The sequence below is a fragment of the Brachycentrus maculatus genome, unplaced genomic scaffold (assembly GCF_059751285.1).
Source record: "Brachycentrus maculatus isolate JH-2025_06_01 unplaced genomic scaffold, ASM5975128v1 h1tg000113l, whole genome shotgun sequence".
Taxonomy (NCBI): Eukaryota; Metazoa; Arthropoda; class Insecta; order Trichoptera; family Brachycentridae; genus Brachycentrus; species Brachycentrus maculatus.
In genome coordinates, this window is record NW_028280866.1 from 416,109 (window position 1) to 438,710 (window position 22,602).

Sequence of the window (22,602 nt, forward strand, 5' to 3'; positions counted from 1 at the left end):
ACTCTACTCGCACGAGACGCGATGAGCGGCGCACGGAAGTAGTGCGTAGTTGTGATCTCCCTTCCGCGGATGGACCTTGTGGCGGATGCAGCGTTTCTGGTCCATTTCCCATCCAAGACGGAAAATCAACCAGACCCGATGGATGCCTCGCAGAGATGTAACTAATTGGTTGAATCCATATGCATTTAAGAATTACTCTCACGTATCGCACACATGAAAACACCTTCACGAATGTGCAAAGGCAGATAGCCGCAAGTTAAAAACAGTAGTTTTGAGATAAAAGAGTTTAAAGTTAACTTAAAATTATGCTTTTTTGGATAATGAATATTAACTCGGTAAATGAGAGAGATGGAGCAAAATCTGTGATTGTATATGGTAGAGGCTAGTTATAAGAATGCTTTGAGCCGTGTTATGCCAAACAGCCGCAACGCGAGTTACGGCTAGTTAGTTGCCTTTACACATTACTAGTCCAAGCAAAACTCACAAATCATTTGAAAAGAAAAGAAATATTGAGAGGTAAGGAGTTGTATTTTAAAAATATATATTGTATATTCTAAAAACCAAAAAAATCCAATATACATTGTTTTAAAAAAATCGGGCGTGAACATGTGACCTCTCCGGTGGTCTCCGGTGGTCTCCGGTGGAATGAATTCTGTGTTAGCAAATATATCACCTTAAATAGAGTATATAAAAAAAAATAGACCTTATTAAACCAACTTATCTAATCTTCACTGCTATATCGCGCACTCCTTTCAAGAACGTCATAAATAAAAAATCGTCAATTTTCAGTTGTGCATATTTTCGGAATGCCCAGAAAATGTACTATATCCCAGCAAAAGAGGCATATTTTTAACTTAATATTTACCCGCTACAGGGCAGAAAGTGTTATTTTTGCATTATGTTATTGTTTTTTTTAAACATACTAAATATATTTCAAATGGAGAAAAAAACATTCAGGTTTCACCCAAAAAGATCTGTTGCACAGTAAAAAGTTTATTAAGTGGCTTGATATTTATTTTTAATACATTGTATTCTATTTTTAAACTTTAAGAACGTTCTCCTGAAAAATCAAGTTTTTTTTATTTATGACGTTCTTGAAAGGAGTGAGCGATTTGAGCAAACTAAAAAACAATGGACTATTGGATGAGTGCATACACAGTATATGTGACCATGTTATCATCAAACAGGGGCTTGGTGCCGCTAATATTCATCACTTTAGTCATCGCCAGTAGAACAGGTCATGGACAACCGAATAGGTTAGAAACTACATCATACGCTCGTCTAATAACTCGTGTCTGAATATACGCATTCCGTAATACGTTACATACAATCCTGGAAGGAAAAATACAATATACATATCGTAGTCATACAGGAGAAAGTGACCAAGTGCATTTTTTTTTACAAAAACGTGATTATTGACTATTTGATATCTAAACTAACTAACTAACTAACCATCACGCCGCTTCCCCGCAGGGGTAGGCAGAGAGAATCGAACGCCACACCACTCTGTCTTTGCAAACATTCTTTGCCTCTTCTACATTCATGCATCTCCTCATACATACCCGACGATTATTACGACTCCTGACCCGGCCGCTTTCAAGTATTTGACATACCTGATTGTGCCAAGTTTTCCTCGGTCGTCCTCTGCTTCTTTTTCCAACTACATTCGCCCCATAAATTTGTTTAACCGTTCTTTCTTCACTCATACGCTCCACATGTCCAAACCATCTCAACACACCTTTCTTATTTTTATCGATAATGCTTATCTCAGCCTTACATTCTTTCCTTATTTCATCATTCGAACATCTATCAAACATCGTTTTGCCACACATTCGTCTGAGGGATCGCATTTCGACTGCATTCAGTCTGCTTTCATCCTTCTTTTGCCAACTCCATGCTTCGCTTCCATACATAAGGGTTGGAACCAGATCTCCATTGTGTACTGCCAGTTTAGCTTCCGCTGATAGATTTTTATTTGCTAAAACTGATTTTAGTGCACCATTCACTCTGTTCCCAGCATTCACTCTCCTTTCTATGTCTTTATAATTTGATTTCTTACTAGCTTAATATTGCGCTGAGAAAATCTCAAAGCGATTTTAAACTTGAAAGGATAATTAATTGACTTGGTAAAAATGACTAACTAACTGCATTGATGTTTTTTTTCTTGCCTAGCAAAAGTGACTTAAATGGCCCTCCTGAACATTTTACGTTTTGTTAGTTGGTCACTTTCTCCTGTACGACTACGATATGCACTTATAAGACTGATAACATGTAATTCTGACAATTATTCGGCAATCAGAATCATAATGTGACTTACTGATAACCAACCGATAAGAACTGAGCCATCTTTAAACTCTGTGAGGCGTGGAATTTCAGCAAATAAAAAAATCCATGGTGCACAGAAATTTTATTTCATAAATTTTAACAATTTTTGCTGATAAAGAAATAAGAGTACAAAAAAATAATAAAAAGTTATTTGGTTTTAATTATGCCCAATATTTAGTTATTTTGAAAGTTTTAAATATTGAGAGTATTTGAGTTATTTTAAATAGTCCAATGTTAATAAAGAAATAAAAGTAGAAAAAAGTCATTAAAGGGTGAGACTTAAATAGATCAATAATTATTATAATTAATATAATATTAAATTTTCGAGGTGGTATACAAAAGATCCCACCGTGCAGTTTGATATAACAAAAATGTGGGACACTTTTAACCCCGCCCATGCACCAAAGGGTTAAGGGCAATTCGCAGAATTCAAATTTCAGAATGCGGACGACCGCGCAAGAGGTCGGTTTTCTCCACTTGGGAGTTATTTTTATATTTTGACATCTCGACATAGATGAAGAAGAATATGGGGAAGTCTGGGTATTTACAGGGCTCATGACCTCTAAAAGGGTCTCCGCTATATAAAAGCTTTTTACAATCTAACATAGATGGCTACTGTGAACTAATATATGTACTGCGTCATGAGATTTATCAATATATCTAGGAGTTCCCAATTTTTTTAGTAATGTGGTCGTCAATCATGGGCAGAATGGTGCATCTTGCGCGTGTGTAAAGAGATCACGTAACCAGCCTATGACAGGTCATGAGACCTGTAAATACCATATTCTTCTTCATCTACATGTTGAGATGCCAAAAATGTTAAGTGATAATTCTGATGACGATTGACATACTTCAGCGTGGAGCGCCACAGTAAGAAGAAGAAGAAGATGCGTACGTTTTATCACTCGCATTTTTTCTACGTACTCTTACATGGTTGCATTTACAACGCTACACGTCCCGAGATAAGATACTCTAGTTTGCATAATACACACGTTTCTGTATTTCACTTTTTTCTACTATTGGTTCACGCTACAGAACACCTGTCCACACACCTCCTTTCGTTCGTCAATATATCGTGTAACACACAGATTCTCAAACTTAAGGCCCGGTAATCGATAAGTCGTAACGTAATCAATTTTACGAAATTGATTTTTTCTTCTTAAAACACCGATTTGTATGTAAAAAAATGTTTTATCTGAAATAATTTTATGGTTTTGAAAATAAAAATTAAAATATTGAAAGGTATGGGAAGGTATGGGAAGGAGATAAAATAAATATTATAAAAATATTTTTTCTATTAAAAACAAAAAAATATCCGTATTACAATCATAAAAAAAAAATCGGGCGTGAAATGACGTGTTACCTCTTCGGCGGTGGGCTAGCGAACGAGGAAAACTGCGTTTCTATTTACGATAATTGAAAAATATTAAGGGTACCTATACGTATTTTTTGCATATTTACCAATAACAACGTGTTACATGTGTGTTTATAAAATACACATATGAAGTTTAACTAACTAACTGATTGACAAGCATATAACTGACTCTTGGGAGTATAGAGATGGATCCATCACATGCCGCAATAAAACAGCGCTACGAATCGGAGACGTTTTGTTGTTTTTGGTAGACTGTGAGCAAACGCAGTACCCCTTTCGAACATAGCTTTATCATTTCTTCGAGTTACTGTAGAATGGTAAATACACTGCTTTCTGATATTTTTTATCTATGCTATCATCAAGAATTCTTGCTATCCTACAAGTCTATCGTGAGTGATGTGGTGTTAGGTCCAAGACTGGCAGAGAGAGTGAGTCATCTGGCTCTTCAGTGTCTAGAAAACAATTGGTATTTCCTGAACGGTAGATGCCATAGTTGACGGTAGATGCACATTCTAGCACGTACAGCGATGGCCGATGCCGCCATTTGCGATTGCACTTTGCAAAAAAGCAGCAAGATCCAATTATGCAGACTCTAGTTATCTCGTTCTGAGAGATGGTAACGCGAATCATTGATATCACCTTCAAGCAGTGGCGCGCACAGAGAATTAATAATGGTAGGTAGTAAGATAAGCTAGTCACTACTTACTAGGGTTGGCAGTAGAGGTAGGTATTGAGGAAATGATGAATTTTCTCATAAAAAGCTAAGGGTGGTGACTGACCGGAGCGTTTCGTCGTAACGTAACGTCGTAACGTCGTAACATCGCTCGCGGCGAGCATCCGAAACTATGGATGGGGCGCTCGGCTCGCTGTACTGACTGCCTGAATGCTCGCATCGTAACGTGTTACGTTACGACGAAATAGCTCCGGTCAAACGATCACCCTTACAAACGATTTTACGATTAGAAAATGCGTAGTTTAAACAAATTATTAATTTCGTTTGAATTTTACACAATCTTTAAAAACCAGGTTGATATAAACACGCGTTGTTTAAAATTAGCTATAATACGTTGAACTCATTATTTAAATGAATGTTTATTATACGAAATAACCCAGAAAGGAATTTATATACGGAATATTATAACAAGGATATTGAGTAATCGACAATAATAATAATATATAATATATGAAAGCGTGAATCATTTATGTATACCAAGAAAAAGTGATATTATTCTTGTTTTTTTAAAAATAAAAATACTAAAAAGTGTTTATATTTGCATATAGAATGTAAAATACCATACAATAAAATTAAACATTTTCACAAATGAGAATAGAATATTTGGCAGCCAAGATAGAGGTCCTAGGTTCGATTTCTTAGTGGCTCCCAGGTGGGTACAAATAAAATAATTACAAGGCATTTTTAACTTTAATCGCTAGAGTGCTGAGGATCGATATATCGACTTTGGTATACTTTACTAAAAAGCGCTGCCGTCGATATATCGACTATGACACCAGTGCATTTTAGCGGTCGAGCTGGGAGCTTGTGTAGCAGCGTGTGCGTTCTAAAGATCGGATTTGACGATGATATTCGCACATAAACAAATTAAACTAATGTTTAATGAAAAATAGAAATACATTTTGTAGTAAAAAACCTTTTGTTTTCGCCCTTACAATGAATTTGAAATGGACTATTTTTGCTAAAAAGTCTTCAGCAATTTTAGCACACATATAAGAAGAAAAAAAATCTCAGCACTAAAACGGCTAATATTATTGCCCTGAACTGGTACCTGTACCCTTCATAAAATTAACAATCATGTTAAAATGGTGTCTCTGATGCAGTGCCCTATGCACTATTGGGTACGAATAAGGATCAGGTCAGAAAGAAGCAGAAATAACATTGTCCAAAACATTTAATAATTATGTTAAATGTAAGAACAACATCATTGGTTAACATCTTGGTCTCTAAATGAAACGCCCATTTTAAATTTTTTTATGGATTTTTAACGACTTATAAATATTGCTCAAAAATTACTTTTTTTCTACTACCGTGAAAACCGAAAAACCCATTGAATGATACAAAAGAAAAAAAATTAAAATATTTTGTCATTCGGGTGGGAAGTGTTAACCTTTCGAGCGCTTGACTGACAGGATTGTAGTTTGTTTGGGACATTGTACATTTTTTAAAAAGTATTTTCAAACCTCCTAGGAATAGGATGTCTTAAGAAGTTTTGAGTCGACAATCATTAGCAAATTTTGGTTTTGGTTATCTGAAAATATATACGATAAGCAGTAAATTTGGACAAATATGTAATTAAGACCTTTTGGATCCCACGTAAAAAGTGGCAGGTAACGGAGGGATATCGGTTGCTATAAATATAAACTATAAATGCTAACTTTCTTTTTTATAACAAAACAAAATCGGTAGGCACATATCATTAGTTTACAATATTAAGTGGATAGGTATAACAAATGCGCAATTTCACATGGTAAAAATTTTCATTGATTGTAATCTTAACCTTTAAAATAGTTGTATACATATACATAAAGTCCCCACAGGGAATGGATAAATAGGTTAGAATGACTTATGGCTTCAAATCGTTATCCTGGTAACTTTAATAGGCGTGTTAATAAAATCTTCAAGACTATCAAAACAGAGATTGCGAAATGCTGATTCTAACTCAGGTTCATATAATATCGAGTATGTTTTAGATAAGATTAAACAGTCATCAAGGGTACGGGGTAAACGCCTTTAAATATGACACAAGAAAGTAGACAAATAAATGACATATACACAACCCATCAGCGTACAATAACTACAGATAGATTCATATTTATTTTCCGGTCGATTGAAGCTTCATTGACTGTTTCCTTCGGTAGAATCGCTTTAAATTATCGCGAGAATCCCAGATGTCAAATATAACATTCGGAGATCAGACAGTCACAAAAAATAATATTTACAGGCTTACCTAAAGATTATATGCAGAGAGGGTATCCCAGATATATTGTCAATAGTTCACTGAATGTTTTCACTCACTTACAAGTAACAAAATTATTATATTTTTCGAAATTTGTCAAGATTACACCCACAAACTCGTAAAAATGGCGAGCGAGCCAGCACCGCCTTTCGCTTCGTTAACCGAAACTTGGGGAATATAGCAGCATTCTATATCAACTCGGTACTACAGAGACATCTAGCGGACTTCTGTTGTAAATAATTATCGACACAGGAATAACTTTTACCGACATTTAAAATGCCTTCTTGATATTGATTTTATCAGTGCCTCCTAGATAATCGACACGGTACCTACCTAGATAAAGGAGAGATTGGTTGGTTCAGATATCTACTATGGATTTTGATTACATACATTACATTAACTTACGTTACCTACACAAATATTTTAATTTGTAACACTTTCTAAAAAAACATGAGGGGCTTCTTTTAATAAATAGAATCAAGTTGTGAGAATCCAAACCTGAATCTCAGGCCGCAACACTATCAGGTGAACATTTATGTAGCAGGTTTGTAATTTCTGTACTGTGCCTCGCTGGATTTACTTTTATTTTGATGAATCAATATACAATTTAGATCTTGAAATTTATCTGAATATTATGTAGATTTTATTTATTTATTATCAAATGTTAAACTAAAAAAAGTCTAAATAGTTCATATTATTATTATCTAAATTAGGTAATATCATAACGAATAAACAGTTAAAAAGAATTATAAAATTTAAAACTTGTAAAAAATATTTTAGATAAATATTCTACCTCTATTCACACCCTAATGGTACATAGGACACTACACACAGAATCCACAGGGTGTCAAATTGATTATCAACTACATGATAGTATTTGGGAATAAGAATGGAATTTATTTGATGATTTCAATCAAGGTGCTGACGGCGAAGGACATTACTCCTACATAGAAAAGGAAATAGAGGAGGAATGGTAGTCGGGAAAAGGAATAAAGCGGTAACGGGGTTGCACACCTGTACCCGTACTAGCTTGTGTAACTATGACTAATTTGAAGGAGTTAATAAATACTTTATAAATTAAGTAAAACAGTTTATTAAAAATTTAAAACTGGTAACAGATAAATAACTGGTTTTATTAATACATATAATTATAAGGCACATCAAGTTTCTGGGAGGGCTACAAATAAATATTATTATGAAGTTACAATATAAATATGTTCATTTCTTAAAGCTCCAATGACTAGATTATTTCATTACGGGATTAAATATACAACAGCTTTACTAAACACTTTCACATTATTATAACAAAATATGCTGTGGGAAAATAGTTATAATATCTTTTTTAATGTTATGTAGCGCTGTGAACAATGTTAGATGATATAGTTATATTGTCCACTAACAATTTGTAAATTGTTCTATTGCGTATTTGGAATAGTTCAGAAGTCTACAGCCCGATTACAAAATAAATGGAAAAAAATATAAATCAAGCACGTCAACACATTTACCTCGGGTGGACTATCTTGTTTTACGATCTAGTAACCATGTTCTTTATTCAGGATATAGTTTTAATTATTTTATTCCCTTACTATATATATATATATTTTTAAATTATAAAATAATTCATCGTTTATTCGGAAGAATATCTGGCTTGAATATTTGTAAAATTAAGAGTAATAATTTGGAGAATGCTACAGTTGTTAAATTTGTGTTATATTACATATTTTTATGGAATATAAATATTCAATTTAAAGATGTCTAACTAGAGGTACAATAATATTCTTTGTAAAAAGAACATAATTGCTTGTGGATAGATTGAATTGGTGACAAGTAGCTCCTTGCTATGGCGCTGACGCATATTATAATAGCCCAACAGCAATTTTTCCCGAGATGAGTGTGCTTAGTAAAAGATTCCATTCGTTTTGTAATAGGATTAGTGTTCTGGTTATCTAGTCTTCCTTGGTCTCGTCCCATATGGTTTGGCCGTTGAGTTCGCTGGTTCCCTGCATGACTTTCTGCACCATGGGCAGCTTGTACAGGTAGATGCTGAGCACGGCCCCGGCACAAGCTCCGATCCAGTACACGACGGCGTGTTCCAGCAGAGTGTTGCCGTCGCACCCGTACTTCAGGGATGTTGCCAGAGCAGGGTTGAAATATCCACCAGAATAGTCAAAAGCTACGGAAGAAAAAGATTAATTAAATTTCACACCATAAATTGAAAAAAAAAAGAGCAACATTGTTAGATTTCTGATAATTGCATGGCTATGCAGTTTCAAAATAAAAATATCAAAATAATCACCGTAGGCAAGAATATTGAATTTTTGGGATGCATATTAGTTTTCCTGGAATTACCTAACGTCCTTCTACCGCTTTGTAGCACTAAAATGACCCTATTTAGACTTCAATTTCTCATGTTTTATATAACCTTTCTAATTATAAATTGTTTTACTCTTTATAATTAAACTTAAAATAAATTTATGAAATTCTGGGGCTATAAATTCCAGGCAAAAACACTATCTTGTTAAAGGCATGCATTTATTACATATTTATGGATATTATATTTAGGCTTCACACACAACTAAATATTTATTTTTTGCAGAAAACTACTTTGTTACTCAATGCACATTAATTAATTGTGGTAAGTGAGTTAGTGGTGATAAATTAAGATAAAAAAAGCAAATCACTGTTTTCATGAAAAATATTCAACAAAACATGGCTAGTCACAACACAAAAAAGGATAAATTGTAAATGGTCTCCAAACTACTCTAACTTAATTGAATGCATTGATCGATTAATTTAGTGATACATTATAAAGCAATACATAAATATGCATTTTAGTTGGTGGTTGGAAGACATTCTTAAGTCCTTATTATTATTTATTATCATATTCGATGTAATGCTTTGAATAAAATTATTTGTGACATTTCTTTTTTTCTGAAATAGAGATGAGTTACAAAACGGATTTGTATTTATTTTTGTATTTAATCATATATCTCAAAACAACTATCAATATTATAAAACGATGTAATTCTAGTTTGAAATTCAATTACAACTCCAAACAAGGCAATTTAGAGATGATTGGATTTGAATGAGATTGAAACTCTCCCAGTACAATATACGTACATATTTTTTTACGAGATAAAATATTTCATATCAATATTTAATGCTATTAATAATGTTTATATAATAGCATTAATAAATAATTTACTATGCTTTAATAATATAATTTACTATGCTTTATTCCGTTTTAAGAAGATGTTAAACAGAATATGATCAAACACTTTTAGCTATGTAATTTATAGTGATTTTTACAAATTATAATTTTTCATAATGTGTAATAATAATTAAAGTATAATTAAACATTATTTTTTACCAAACATGGCATTGCTGAGTGGTGTTCTTTTAAATTCTTTATACGTTCATGGCAGAAAAGTACATGGTGTAAAATAGTCTATGTAATATATAAGCCCATTTCACTGTTAAAGTGTTGAATAGTAAAAAGTAGCAAATTAGGCAAGGAACAAAAATTGGTTAAGTACGCATTCGCATACAAATAATAACAAGCGTGCTCTATCTAGAGTTGAGTGTACATATTTACAATTCAGGGAATAGTGTCTCAATTTGTGTACCTTGGCCTAATTTGACTTTGCACAAAACGGATACGGACATATCGGAAGTTGGATTCCGATCTTGGTATGCGTACACGTATTCGGAATCCTTGAAAAACACCCCTGAAAATGGACGATACGTTAGTCTGAAATTTCTCGTGTGTAATGACTACATATGTGCATTAATTATAAATTTATGCATGCAAACTTAAATTTCATCTAGGTGAATGCCTATTTTTAGGGCTTGGTATGGGACAAAACCAAAGATAATGTGCAAGCGGTTCGTTTGGCCATAGATCAAACCATTGATAGATAGATGATTCATGTAATAATTTGCCAGTAACATAAATGAAACTAAACAAGGACATTACATGGTTGAACATTTAGAGAAATGAGTTTATCCACATGACTGTTTTTTAAACTTTTCTTCTTAAAACCCTTATCAGCACCTAATGGTGCACAGGCCACTGCATCCTATAGACACAGACATCTTTAATTACATGAAGTCAAGGTGATCAGTTCTGCATTCCAGGATGTATATTAATAAAATATTAGGTGGTGACTGACCGGAGCATTTTGCCGTAACGTAACGTCGTAAACATCGCTCGCGGCGAGCATTCGAAACTATGGATGGAGCACTCGGCTCGCTGTACTGACTTCAGTCACCACCCTTAGAGTAAAAAATCATTGATATTTATTTTTTGACCTCCCCTGAGAATCAAACCTGGGACCTTTACAGCACAGTGGCCAAATGCGCTTTTTACAAGGCAACAGACTTGCATTTTTACAAGGCAACAGGATCCCACCGTCCAGTACATCCACTGCTGCCAATCCGTCAGCAATTTTCGTCTGAACTATGAGATGCGGGTCTATCTTGGAAGAATGTAAAGGAGCTGGCAGCCAGCAGAAGAGTTTGTAGGCAGTTTGTGGATTCTATATATGTAATATGTGATGGATATGGATTCAGTAATAAGTAATGTGAGTTGTTCATACCAGCGACAACGAGAGAAGTGGCGATGAAGGAGTCGATGGCAGTGGAGAAGCGCGGACTCAAATCTCCCAGGGACTTGGAAGTCAGTCGACATGCACACGTGGCTAATCCCTCTATGATTGCTCCATACAACATGGGCACCTATAAAAAATACCAATCCCAATCACACCATTAACTTTTTAACATCTTCAAACCATTATCCACACCCTAAAGTGCATAGAGTACTGAATCATATAAACGCAGTGCTACATTGATCATTAACACATGAAGGAAGTAAGATCAGCCCTCCGCTTCAGGGTAATATTGAATAAATATTAAAGTGAAAAATCACTTGTATTTATTTGACCCCTTCCCTGGGAATAGAACCCGGGACCTTAAGTACGGTAGCCAAGCGTGCTAACCATTACACTAAGGAGGCGGACAAACTTTTTAACAGCACAATTGTAATATAAATTGTAGTGTGATACAATTTTTTTTCAAAACACACTTATGCTTTACAGTTTAATTATATATTTTATCATACATTATTAGGCAAAGTCGAATGTAGGCACGGAGGGTGTTTAAAATGTCGAGGGTATTTAAAATATAATATTTATGGTTTTTCATAATTTGTGAACAGCATATAAATAAACATACCTGTAGATCGGCTTTGCAGTCTTCAAAAGCTCTGTCTTTGTGTGTTTCTGTGATCTCTAGGGCCCAGTACATCTGGACGTACTTGAATATCAAGAAACCTCCAGTCAGTTCCGCCCAAACCTTGAGAAGAACATGTCGCAGGTCTGCTTTGCCTACAAAATCAAATTATGAAATCAATTTAAGCTTCTATTTTGCAATTGAGAGGTCATTTATAACCTTCAATAGTGAGAAAGTATATGTTCAGCGAACTTTGTAACTAAACTTTTTACTTATAACCCTTATCCGCACCCAATGGTGCATAGGGCACTGCATCGAATTGACGCAGTGTTATCTTGATCATTACTTACATGAAGACAAGGTGATCACTCTTGCACTTCAGGAAGCAGTCCAGGGTAATATTAAATAAACATTACAGTGTAAAATCACTAATATTTATTTTCACCCCCCCTGGGAATCGAACCCGGGACCTCCAGCACGGTAGCTAAACACGCTGACCATTACACCACGGAGGCGGGCACTAAACTTTTACATAAAAATAATAAAATATTCAATTTCGGCAGACATTTTTTTGCAAGATAATAGAAATATTATGAACGCACAACTTTTGTTTGACAAATGTTGAGTTTGTACACCACTTCATTTTACATTCAATCTCAACGCATTTGTGGAGAGAAACAATATTTTTCATTCCAAAAAACAGTCGTTATTTAAACATTATCAGTTTCGCGGAATTGAAATACTTGACAGTGGTTTGTTCACGAGTCGGAATAATTGGTGAGTATGTATGAGGAAATGGATGAATGTGGAAGAGTCAAAAATTGTGTTCAAAGAAAGATTCATGTGGTGTTCTATTCATTCTGCCTACCCCTGCTGGGAGCCGGTGTGATGGTTAGTTAGTTAAAACGTTTATTTTTTAATATGGTTATTTCATTTTATTTATATTGTAAACAAAGCCCTGCTTTTGTAAAATTATTTTAAAATAAATATAAAACTTATTAACCACGTTTATTTTTGATGTATAGATTCTATCCATCCTTGAAAAAGACAAGGCGTGTTAAAAGCGGTGGGAAAAATAGTAATACCAAAATAAAAATGGATACAAATAAAGTTTGTGTAAGCAGAAATCGAATATTGCTTTAAAGCAATTTTAGTTTTCTTACAAACACCTCGTCATCTTCAGGGATGGATACAAACTAATCTAATTGGTTATTATACCTTCGATATATTCCTCCAAGTGGGTGTAAGGGCACGCCGAAGCGTCTCCCCAGTTTGCAGCCCACCATATTGAGAGCAGGAACAAGAATATAGCATACGTTGCTACACCAAAGTTGTCAGCAACTGGAAAAGTTTACAAAAAGGTCAATCAAAGGCATCCAGAAAATAAAAATCCTGCAAATTTTAACATCGTACTCTACTCAGATAAATGGTAGATATTTATTTGAATTTTTTTATTTATAAAAATAGTATACATTTATTTAAAGAACAATTTTAAACATATTAAAAATACTTTTTTGCAGAGACCCACATAGCCACCTTGTGTGTCTTGTCGGTGGAGTTCTTTTAACATACATTTTTATTGTTTTTATCCTTTTTTAACCTAATATACATATAAAAAAGAGAGAAAAAATTAAGAATATAAACTATTTTACAATTCTCATAGAATTAAATCTTGATCATTTACCCATTCCTTTATTTTGCCTTTGTTCCATATTTAATTTTAACCTCTAACCTCCGTCGGCAACAAATTAAAAATGTTTGGAAAGATACATTGCAGTATTCAAGTCCCATATTTATTGTTGATTTATGAAACAAATATTCAGTAACAATCCAGTATCCGTCCTATCTGGCCTCGTTTTACTATCTGGCCAGATATATTATAGGATAGTTGAAAAATATTAATTATTAATATTATTTTTTATATTAGACACTAGATTATTCACTCTACATGCATTATTTTTCCCTTTTTTATGAAAGAAGATGGAAGTCTGAGCAAAATAATAAAAAGGGAAGAATGATACATGTTTCATATCAAGTTTAGACACCTTTAAAATGATACTGTTAAAAAAAACTGTAATTGAGATATAAAAAAAAACAAATGAATTTTGTAGCTAATATCATTAAAATCCCTGAATACGTCTAATCCAGGGTTTCGAGCTAAACTAGCTCTTGAAGTCAAGTTAATGTTGGCTGTTTAAACCCCTTGACATATTGAATGGTTCCAAAATGACAAATTGTACAACAGCCGGACCTAATTTTGAATGATTTAGAGAAATATTGCATTATAAAATATGAGAAACATTATTTTAAAAACAGGAAAGGTCACTTACGTACTCTACGTCTGATCTCGCATGATACCGTGTAAATAATATTATGATGATATCATGATAAGATATTAAACTCAAATAATTCATATTAAAACTAATTACTAATTTTGGTTTATAGCAATTAATATGTAAAAAAAAAAACACGCGTATATCATCTCCAAAACAAGTGATCAATTTTGACCAAAAAATGTAATTTTTAAATTTTCCGTCACTTCACTTCTCACTATTCTTTTCATTGCCAATGGAAAAAAATACGTGAAATTGCCAATGTTTAAAAAAAAGTTGCCAATATAAAAGCTATTACTCTGAATAAGTACTTACCTTTAACTAAAACACCTGATCAGGGGTCGCAAGCGGTTGTAGTCAGTGTTTTTGGGTTCGAACCAACTCTACTATGACTTGATTTCTATTTTTAAACGAAATAACTACAAAAAGAATATGAAATCGAAATATTTGCTCGCAAAAATATTTCTCTTTTATGGAAACAAAATTTTTATTTTTTTTGCAAACAAATTTTTTTTTGGAGTTTATTAGTTAGGGTAGGTATGGTAATATATGTTTTTAACTTACTTATGATAAGCTCAAAACAGCATCCACATAGTTCTGCAGTAGCAATGGCTTCCTCAAACAATAGTTTAACAAAGGGATCGTTTACTAACTTATTCACAGCTCTTCGCGCGCAATGCGCTAGAAGTGAAGTTAGCAATATAAACAATATTGACACCACAAGTGGCGCGAATGTCATCCTGTTGACCTGGAATATAAAGAATCGAAAACAAATGTTAGATTAAAGAGGGGAATATTGTTATTAATTTCAAAAGCATGTTTTAAATGTAGTTTTGTTTCCAACATGACTCCATCGCCCGATATTAACACAATAGGACGCGTTTCTGGTTCGGAATTTTAATGTTGCATCAAATTTTCACAGCAATAGTACGTAAACCGTTGTGTATACCAATGATGCCTAGGTTTTTAAAAACTTGAATACAATATTTAATAATATTTGTAGGATATTATTATAAAAAGAATTTCAGTTTTTTTATGCATCATGAATTGCATATAAAGAGTACTATATACAGTAGTTGTTCGAGATGAATAATATAGTGCGTAGCCCGTTTGGGTACAACACGTAAGGTTCTATTCCCGATGTGGACAGTCCTTTTCACGAATAAAATAATAATAATTATTATATTGCTCCTAAAATAACATGATCATTCCTTTAATAACACTGCAATTGTTCTACGTACCTATTGGTACGTATTACTTAATTAGCGCCTAAATTAACACTCCGTTGATCCGATGTTTTGTCATAAGGGCGTGAATAGGTTCGAAAAAAAATACTTTATTAAAAAAAAAAGTTTATTCACATAAAATAATATCCTTGTGGTAAGTTCACGGGCGAGTTTTTGTTAATATGCAAATTTTATTATATTACGACCGAATTATTTTAATTTAAATATTAAATAAAAACACTGTAAGACCACATTTGAATTTATGAATGTAAACATGACTAGTTTCGAGAGCTACAGATGTTCTCATCAACAGGTAAAAATACAAACTAACTTCACCTGCTCAACATCTATGTAGTTATCGATCGTATTTATTTATATTAATATATTCAAAGGTGATGTATTAATTTTATATTTTAATCATTGTGTTATTCAAAAAATTAATACCAAATAGATAAATTATGTAGTTATTTAAAATGAATATTTTATACATTTATTTTGGTTTTAAATCTGTCTTAAAAATAACGAATGAAACGAGGATTTTTAATATTTACAAAACTACTGTACACACAAACCACAATTGAACAAATGAAAGAATATCTATTTGTCGCATTCAATGACATTAATACACGTTACAAAAGTTGTGTACATCCGAGTACTTATATATTATTTATTTGCGGTCACGGCTGAATGTTTCTCAGAGCAAACTAACGGTCCATCATTCTAGCTGTCGCATTGATAGTTACTTATTAATCAGACTTCAACCTTGTTAAACTGACACGTGACATTGCATCGGGCTAGCCGTTTTATATTATACAGGAATAGGTAGGTATATGTGTGGGGGGAATTTATAATTAAACTCGGTTCTCCAACAAAAGACAGCTTTCATGCACATTAAAAAGACGCGGTATAAAAATAGGTATTCGTATAATCATTAGGCGGACAGGGGAGGAAAATCAAGAGTTTTACTATAAAATAAAGACTGTATGTGTGTAAAATCATTGTATGACAGAATTAAAAACGAAGATATTAGAAAGAAATGTAAGGCTGAACTAGGTATAATTGAAAAGATTAAGAAGAGTTCTTTAAGGTGGTATGGAGATGTGGAGCGAATAGATAACAAGAAAATGACTAAGAAAGTATAGATGGCGAATGTTAGCAGGAGAACAGAACGAGAAGGCATTTATGACGAGATGTATGGATGTGAAGGATGCTGGGAGTGTATGTCAGGACATAAGAGTGTGGCGTTCCATCCTCTCTGCCTACCCTTGCGGAGATACGGTGTGGTGGTGGTAGTAGTAGTAGTAGTAGATGACACATGAATACTATAAATTGCCGTGCGTTAGTATAGCGAAAAATTTTCGTCTGATTTTAATATTTATTTTTCTGATTTATTCGCCTTCATATTGGGGTGGTTTGAAAAAAAAAGAAAATGAAGAAAAACCCTTAGTAACAGAAAAAACGCAATTTCGTTTGTCCAAAATCAAGGTTTTAGAAAAATACCGTTTACACAGCAATGGCACCATCATCTTTTTAACGTAAAAGCAAAAAAAACATCGTTCATGGTGGAAAACGTGCTTCTTGACAGGTGCTCTCACTTCCTTTAATTTCCTTTAAGTAAATCCTTTCAGTGTTGACCTTTTTCCACGGTCTATGGTGCAAAGGGCACTGATTCTTATAGATGCAGTATTTTATTATTTGTTAATTACATGGAGGTATGGTAATCAGTTCAGGAGGATATTAAAATAATACAAGAGAGAAACATTGCGAATGTTGAGGTTCATCCCTCAAGTATTGAGCCCGTTCCTACCAGGACGGTAGTCAAACGCGCGAACCACCACACGAGACGGAAGAAATTATGATATTCCGGAAAAAATGTGGTGTTAAAAATTGCATACAGTTTTATAACATAGTGAAATAGCTTGTCAAACATGTTCGTGCAAGGTCTAAAAATATTTTGATAATGGTGTTTCCTTTTTGAAAAAATGCCTTGACAGAATCGTAAACTATGGCAAATAATTTTTATATGTATAACAAAACGTTTTCTGCGCACTAGCGCAGTACCTGTATAAAACAAGTGACCTATGCACCATTTGGGAGTGGATAAGATCCAAAAGAAAACCTTCATAGTAGTATTATTATTATCAAAAAATATACATATGTATATAAATTTTACGAGAGACGGATATTATGAAATTAAATTTAACGTCGCTTCAAAAAGTTTAAAATTAATAAAAAAAATACAAATGCAAAACAAATGTTTGCATTTAAAAAAAATATGATGTATCTTGTAAGATTGTTTTTTGTTGCTGTAGAGATATCGAATTTCAATTGTGTCATGTTTTAGATATTTTAAAGTACAATTTGAAATTATTATATTGAAATTAAATCGTATTTGTAGATATCATATCACGATATGCCGTCCAAGGTTTTTCTAAACATAGAAAATGAATAAGGCTCAAACATGCAAAATATAAAACAGTCCACATACCTTGATGACAATCTTCAAAAAGATGCCCAAAACATCGATAGTTATCTTCATTTTGGCGTTGCAAATTACTTCTCACTATGAACAATATTTATTTCTTCAATTTATCAACCAAAAGTTTTTCATCTCTTTTCGGAGAAAGCCACAAAGTCACTCGACACTATGTAAAAGTCATTTTGACGTCTGTCTCGTTTGGGAAATGCCCTAGAAAGAGAAACAGTGCAGTGAATAGAATACTAAAAATACGTCGATTTGAGAAATTCACTCTTTGTAGGTACCTGGTATGTAAATATGTGTATGAGACTTCGATTCGTTACGTAATAAAAAGTTTTTCTTACCACTTTTCGGGACAAGCCGATCTTTTTCGTCTCGCAGCCAACTTCGCATCTGTTGAGCTTTCCGAGACAAGTCGTTGTTGAACTTCATAGCGATTCCATCGTTTGCCGACGCCGCTTATAGATTCTGAAGTTCCGAGCGGAAAGGCGCGAAGAGCCGCCGACATGGTGCCGCGGCCGAATCTTTATTTAGACGCCTATCCTGAGAGACTGACTTCCACGCGAGGAGTGCCCCCTTTTATATCCAGTGGATATTCAGTCTTTTTTGAAAATGGAACACGGGTTTAAAACAAAGATAAATTTACGACGACACGGATGTGTCAGCGGTATTTTTCTTTTTATTTTTGTGTCACACGTGGTGTTTTGCAGCTAGAACGATGTGTACAAAATATCTCCCGGAGCTTTATTTTATTCTATTTTTTGTCGTAGCAGACAGAGCACATGGGACATTTTATCCTATTTTTGTCAACTTAAATACAATGATAAATGAATATAACTGCTTCGAGAAATTGAAGAATGTGAATATGGTGTGAGCGTTTAAAGGTATAACGAACTATATGAAAGGTAACAGAAATTTCTATTCAAGATGGCGGACTTCTATCTTTAGTAAATGTTTAAAAATTACTAATAAAGATCTTCTGGCCTTTTTCTGTACCCAAATGGTGGTGCATAGAGCATCGCGTCGGAACGACCATACAAACATATTTATTAAAATTAAAGGTCCAATAAAGATTTTGTGGATACAAAAATCCTACCAATATCGGACCACATCTGTTTACAATATGAAAGAGTATGAAAAGTTCTATTTTGTTGTTGTACTAAAATTTGGTTCTTTTTTACATAACAAAAAGCAATGTCAACTTTTTTGATATCTTAATATTCTTAGCAGGCAAAAAATGTCATTTAATATCTTAAAAACATAAAAATTATACCATCGTCTTTGTAACTATTTTATTTATAAAAAAAAAAACAAGTGAAAATACCCTATATTAAGTTATTTCAAATTCTTTAAATTTATACAAAAGATTGTCGTTTTGCTTGAAACCAATCAAATTTTCTATTTTCTTCGGCTCGCTGACGCCATTTAATAAAATCGTGTCTGGAGTTATATTCTTTTGGTTCTGTGGTCCAGAATTTCGGTTTAGAAAGGTTTTTTAATTTTTTGCACCGCTTGTGTTTCATGTGGTGAGTTATTTCTACTACAAACATAAGAAGTGCCCCCAGTTGTCCGAGAACAAGGACGAGAAAAGCTCCCTGGAGATGGTCCAGTGTCAGGGGTAATGCACCATCTACATCCTCGACATGCGACTCTCTAGCTAACTTTGCCGCCATTCTTTTTGAAAGTTCGTCGAACCGGTCATATATATTTTTAATAATTCCATTCGACTTTAGCAACGTTATAACAAAGTCGAACTTTTCTCTAAACGCGAAGCCTTTAACGAACACCATTTCGATTGGAAAGGCAAATACGTTCGCATGCAAAGTGTAAAACATCGGGTCGCCATGTTTGTCGTTGTAATGAGTCGTGGTCGATCTTAAATACTTCACGTACAGTTTGCTCGTTAGCACAGACAAGTTTCGATTCCATATGACGTGATCCAAAACGTCATGGATGTCTAAATCTAGATAATTTTCATGAAAATACTCTTCGTTTTTATCAATAGAGTTGTTAAAGAGATATTTAAATGCCCCGTTTCCTCCAAAGTTCAGATTTGATTCTAGCAGTTCACTTATCTGCGTTATTTGTCTTTCGTATATTGGATTTGTTAGTATTGTGATCAATTTTGTTTGATAGACTGTGCACCAAACCATGCTATAGAGACAAAATGCTATGAAATATATTCGCATCGAGTGACTCTCCGGTCTGCCGACTGTGGAGGCGCACAGTTGCATGCAGAATGAATCCAGCATCGCTTGGATAAAATCTTTGAATTTTATTCCTCTTTCGATCCACGAGTTTGACATAAAATACCAAACGATCGTGCATATCCAGTACACGATAATTGACGCTAGCCACAATCTGGGACCTAGAATGATGACGAGGTTTTCCCATTCTGGGATGAGTCTCGCCCTTGGAACGATCCACACATAAGAGTCTTGAAGATACGAAAGCGTAGAGTCAAAGTCTTCGTGGATTTTATTATCGGGGTATATTGCTCCTATTGCCACTTCTCCATAGCCCTTCTTCAACGATCCCATCATGCCATCCCATGACCCGTTCGTAGATCTCTCGCCCCAGGCGCTTTCGGAAGTATTGAGCACTATCGTAAAGTTAATTTTTTTAGCTATGATATCCAGAATTTCCCTGTCAATTCCAGGATTGTTGCCGCTTTTATTATGGTTAAGAAATGGATGCCAAATAACTCCGAGAACGTCAATTGGGCAGCCCTTCAAGCTTCGTGGAACTTTGCACGGAAACAACTTGACATCATTGACAAGATGTCCTCCTTCGCATGTGTTGTACAATTTGGTGAGTTTTCTAAAGTTTTGATTCTTTTCCCCGCACCTAGTCGGCGGATCATACGGCTCCCAGGAGTAAATATTCAGAATGGAGTGGTTTTGGTAGTCGTGGACGAGTACAATCACGTTCATCACATGATGAACCCAGAGGGATCTCAAAATAGACACGGGATATTTCATCATTTCTCGCTTTGAGCCTCTTACCGTAGAGCAGTAAACGATGAATCTTGCAGTAGCATTCCAAGACGGCTTACTGGCGAGTTCTCGTATTTTGCTGTTGTACAAGCGAAAATTATCTATGATTATTACATAGAACTCGGAAAGACGCATGAATGCCACATGCGACTGGATGATCTCATCTTCTATAGGTCCCGTGTCGACTTCAACGCTGGCTTCTTGCGTTTGCTTATTTGATATATCCCCACGGCCTCTCCACATATTATCTTCTGTATCGTTTCCTATTGTCATAATCGTAGTTTGTTTAAGATCGGAGATGTACTTTAAATAATTATCTAGAATCCTGTCCGTAGGTTTTGTTAAATTATACGTTTTCGGTATAATCATAAACCCGAGTGGGTTTAATTCAAATTCTTGCTCTATTATCTTGTTTAAACATCGCCCCACGTTATCAATCGCTGCTTCATCATCACCGTCGTAGTAATAAAACGACTGAACACTTATTATTAGAACGTTCACATAAAACAAAGAGTTTTTGAATATCATTTTTAGTACATACTCTTGGTAGTAGTAGATTGACTTATTGGAAACTTGTGAAGGGTGATTTAATTTAACTGGCAATATAAAAGAAATGAAAGTTCCATTATTTCCGAGTCCAATTTAAACTTTTCGGTATTATTAATATAACTTGCCCGAATTCACGTCGGATAGTGAGAGGACTGCAAACTTTTCAACGGCTTTTGTTTAATTTTTGCTAGGGAAATCTATTAAGCTGGAGTTCGTGATCTCGTGGAAGCTATTCATGAGCGGTGTTCGTGCTGCATACTGTGTAAACAACATAAACACACGTACGATGTACGAACACTTTAAACACACAGCTTGTGTGCCTTCACTGCGGTAAATATCGTCACGGGATGCATTCACTGGGACGTTCATAATACATATTAATCACAATATTTTTCCCAAAATGGTGGATCCTTTTTCCCAAATCCGGGTTTTATTTTTACATTATCATATCTCAGCATAGATGAAAAAAAATATATAGAAGTATGAATATTTACTGGGCTTATGACCTGTCATAGATTAGTTAAGTGATCACTTAATACACGTGTAACATTCACCATTCTATCCATGATTGATAAGCAAAATGCTAAATTGTTCAGAACTCATACATATATCATAAATTTAATGACGCTTTATGTGTGAGTTTACTGGGGCCATCTATGGGTGGTTTCATAGGCTGCTGTGAATGAAATAATCGGAAAAAATTATAAACTGCATAAAAAAAAATGAATCAGGCTTTCAGGTGCCTTCCAGTATGTATTGTGTATCCGGTTTGGATCTTACATACATCTAAATAAAAGTATCTGCTAAATAAAATATTTCTCGAACTAACCATAGATGTCCTCCAGTGAACTAAAACATTTATGATATATCGCTCGCTCCTTTCAACAACTTTTTTTTTCAGGAGATCGTTTTTTAAAGTTTAAAAGTATAATAAAATATATTAAAAATAACGATTAAACCACTTATTGAACTTTTTACTGTGCAACAGACCTTTTAAGGTAAAACCTAAATGTTTTTTCTCCATTTGAAAAATATTTAGAGTAATAAAAAATAATAATTAAACAATATGTTTTCTTCAAAATGCAAAAACAACACTTTCTGCCCTGTAGCGGGTAAAT

At 34.1% G+C, this 22,602-nt stretch overlaps 2 protein-coding genes across 4 annotated transcripts in view; both read right to left on the reverse strand.

Annotated features, from left to right (window-relative positions):
* Positions 1–6,831, reverse strand: part of LOC148310007 (uncharacterized) — a 34,479-nt gene extending 27,648 nt beyond the window's left edge. Inside the window, exon 1 of the mRNA XM_088259178.1 lies at positions 6,664–6,831. The gene's annotated coding sequence lies outside the window, so the exon portion shown is untranslated. The remainder of the gene's footprint in view (positions 1–6,663) is intronic.
* A 912-nt stretch (positions 6,832–7,743) lies between these two features.
* On the reverse strand, positions 7,744–18,469 carry LOC148310008 (aquaporin-11-like). 3 transcript variants are annotated; one of them, XM_088259175.1, is made up of 8 exons: positions 18,284–18,469; positions 17,949–18,149; positions 14,799–14,982; positions 13,120–13,242; positions 11,905–12,056; positions 11,271–11,409; positions 10,299–10,400; positions 7,744–8,845 (listed from the first exon to the last, which is right to left on the reverse strand). In XM_088259175.1, the coding sequence occupies exons 2-8, from the start codon at positions 17,997–17,999 to the stop codon at positions 8,619–8,621; spliced, it is 978 nt and encodes a 325-aa protein (XP_088115301.1). In that variant the 5' UTR covers positions 18,000–18,149; positions 18,284–18,469; the 3' UTR covers positions 7,744–8,618. The 3 variants fall into 3 exon arrangements, with proteins under 3 accessions (XP_088115301.1, XP_088115302.1, XP_088115303.1); XM_088259176.1 differs by lacking the exon at positions 18,284–18,469 and adding an exon at positions 18,224–18,276; XM_088259177.1 differs by lacking the exon at positions 10,299–10,400 and having other exon boundaries at positions 7,745–8,845.
* Positions 18,470–22,602: the final 4,133 nt, after the last annotated feature.

Bases quoted from the DNA above. Each gene is read 5' to 3' on its own strand.
- LOC148310008 (XM_088259175.1), bottom strand. From the start codon at position 17,999: ATGAAGATAACTATCGATGTTTTGGGCATCTTTTTGAAGATTGTCATC. The intron at 14,983-17,948 runs GTATGTGGACTG...TTTATATTCCAG, and splicing joins TTTTGAAGATTGTCATCAAG to GTCAACAGGATGACATTCGC. The intron at 12,057-13,119 runs GTATAATAACCA...TTGATTTTGTAG, and splicing joins CTTGGAGGAATATATCGAAG to GCAAAGCAGACCTGCGACAT.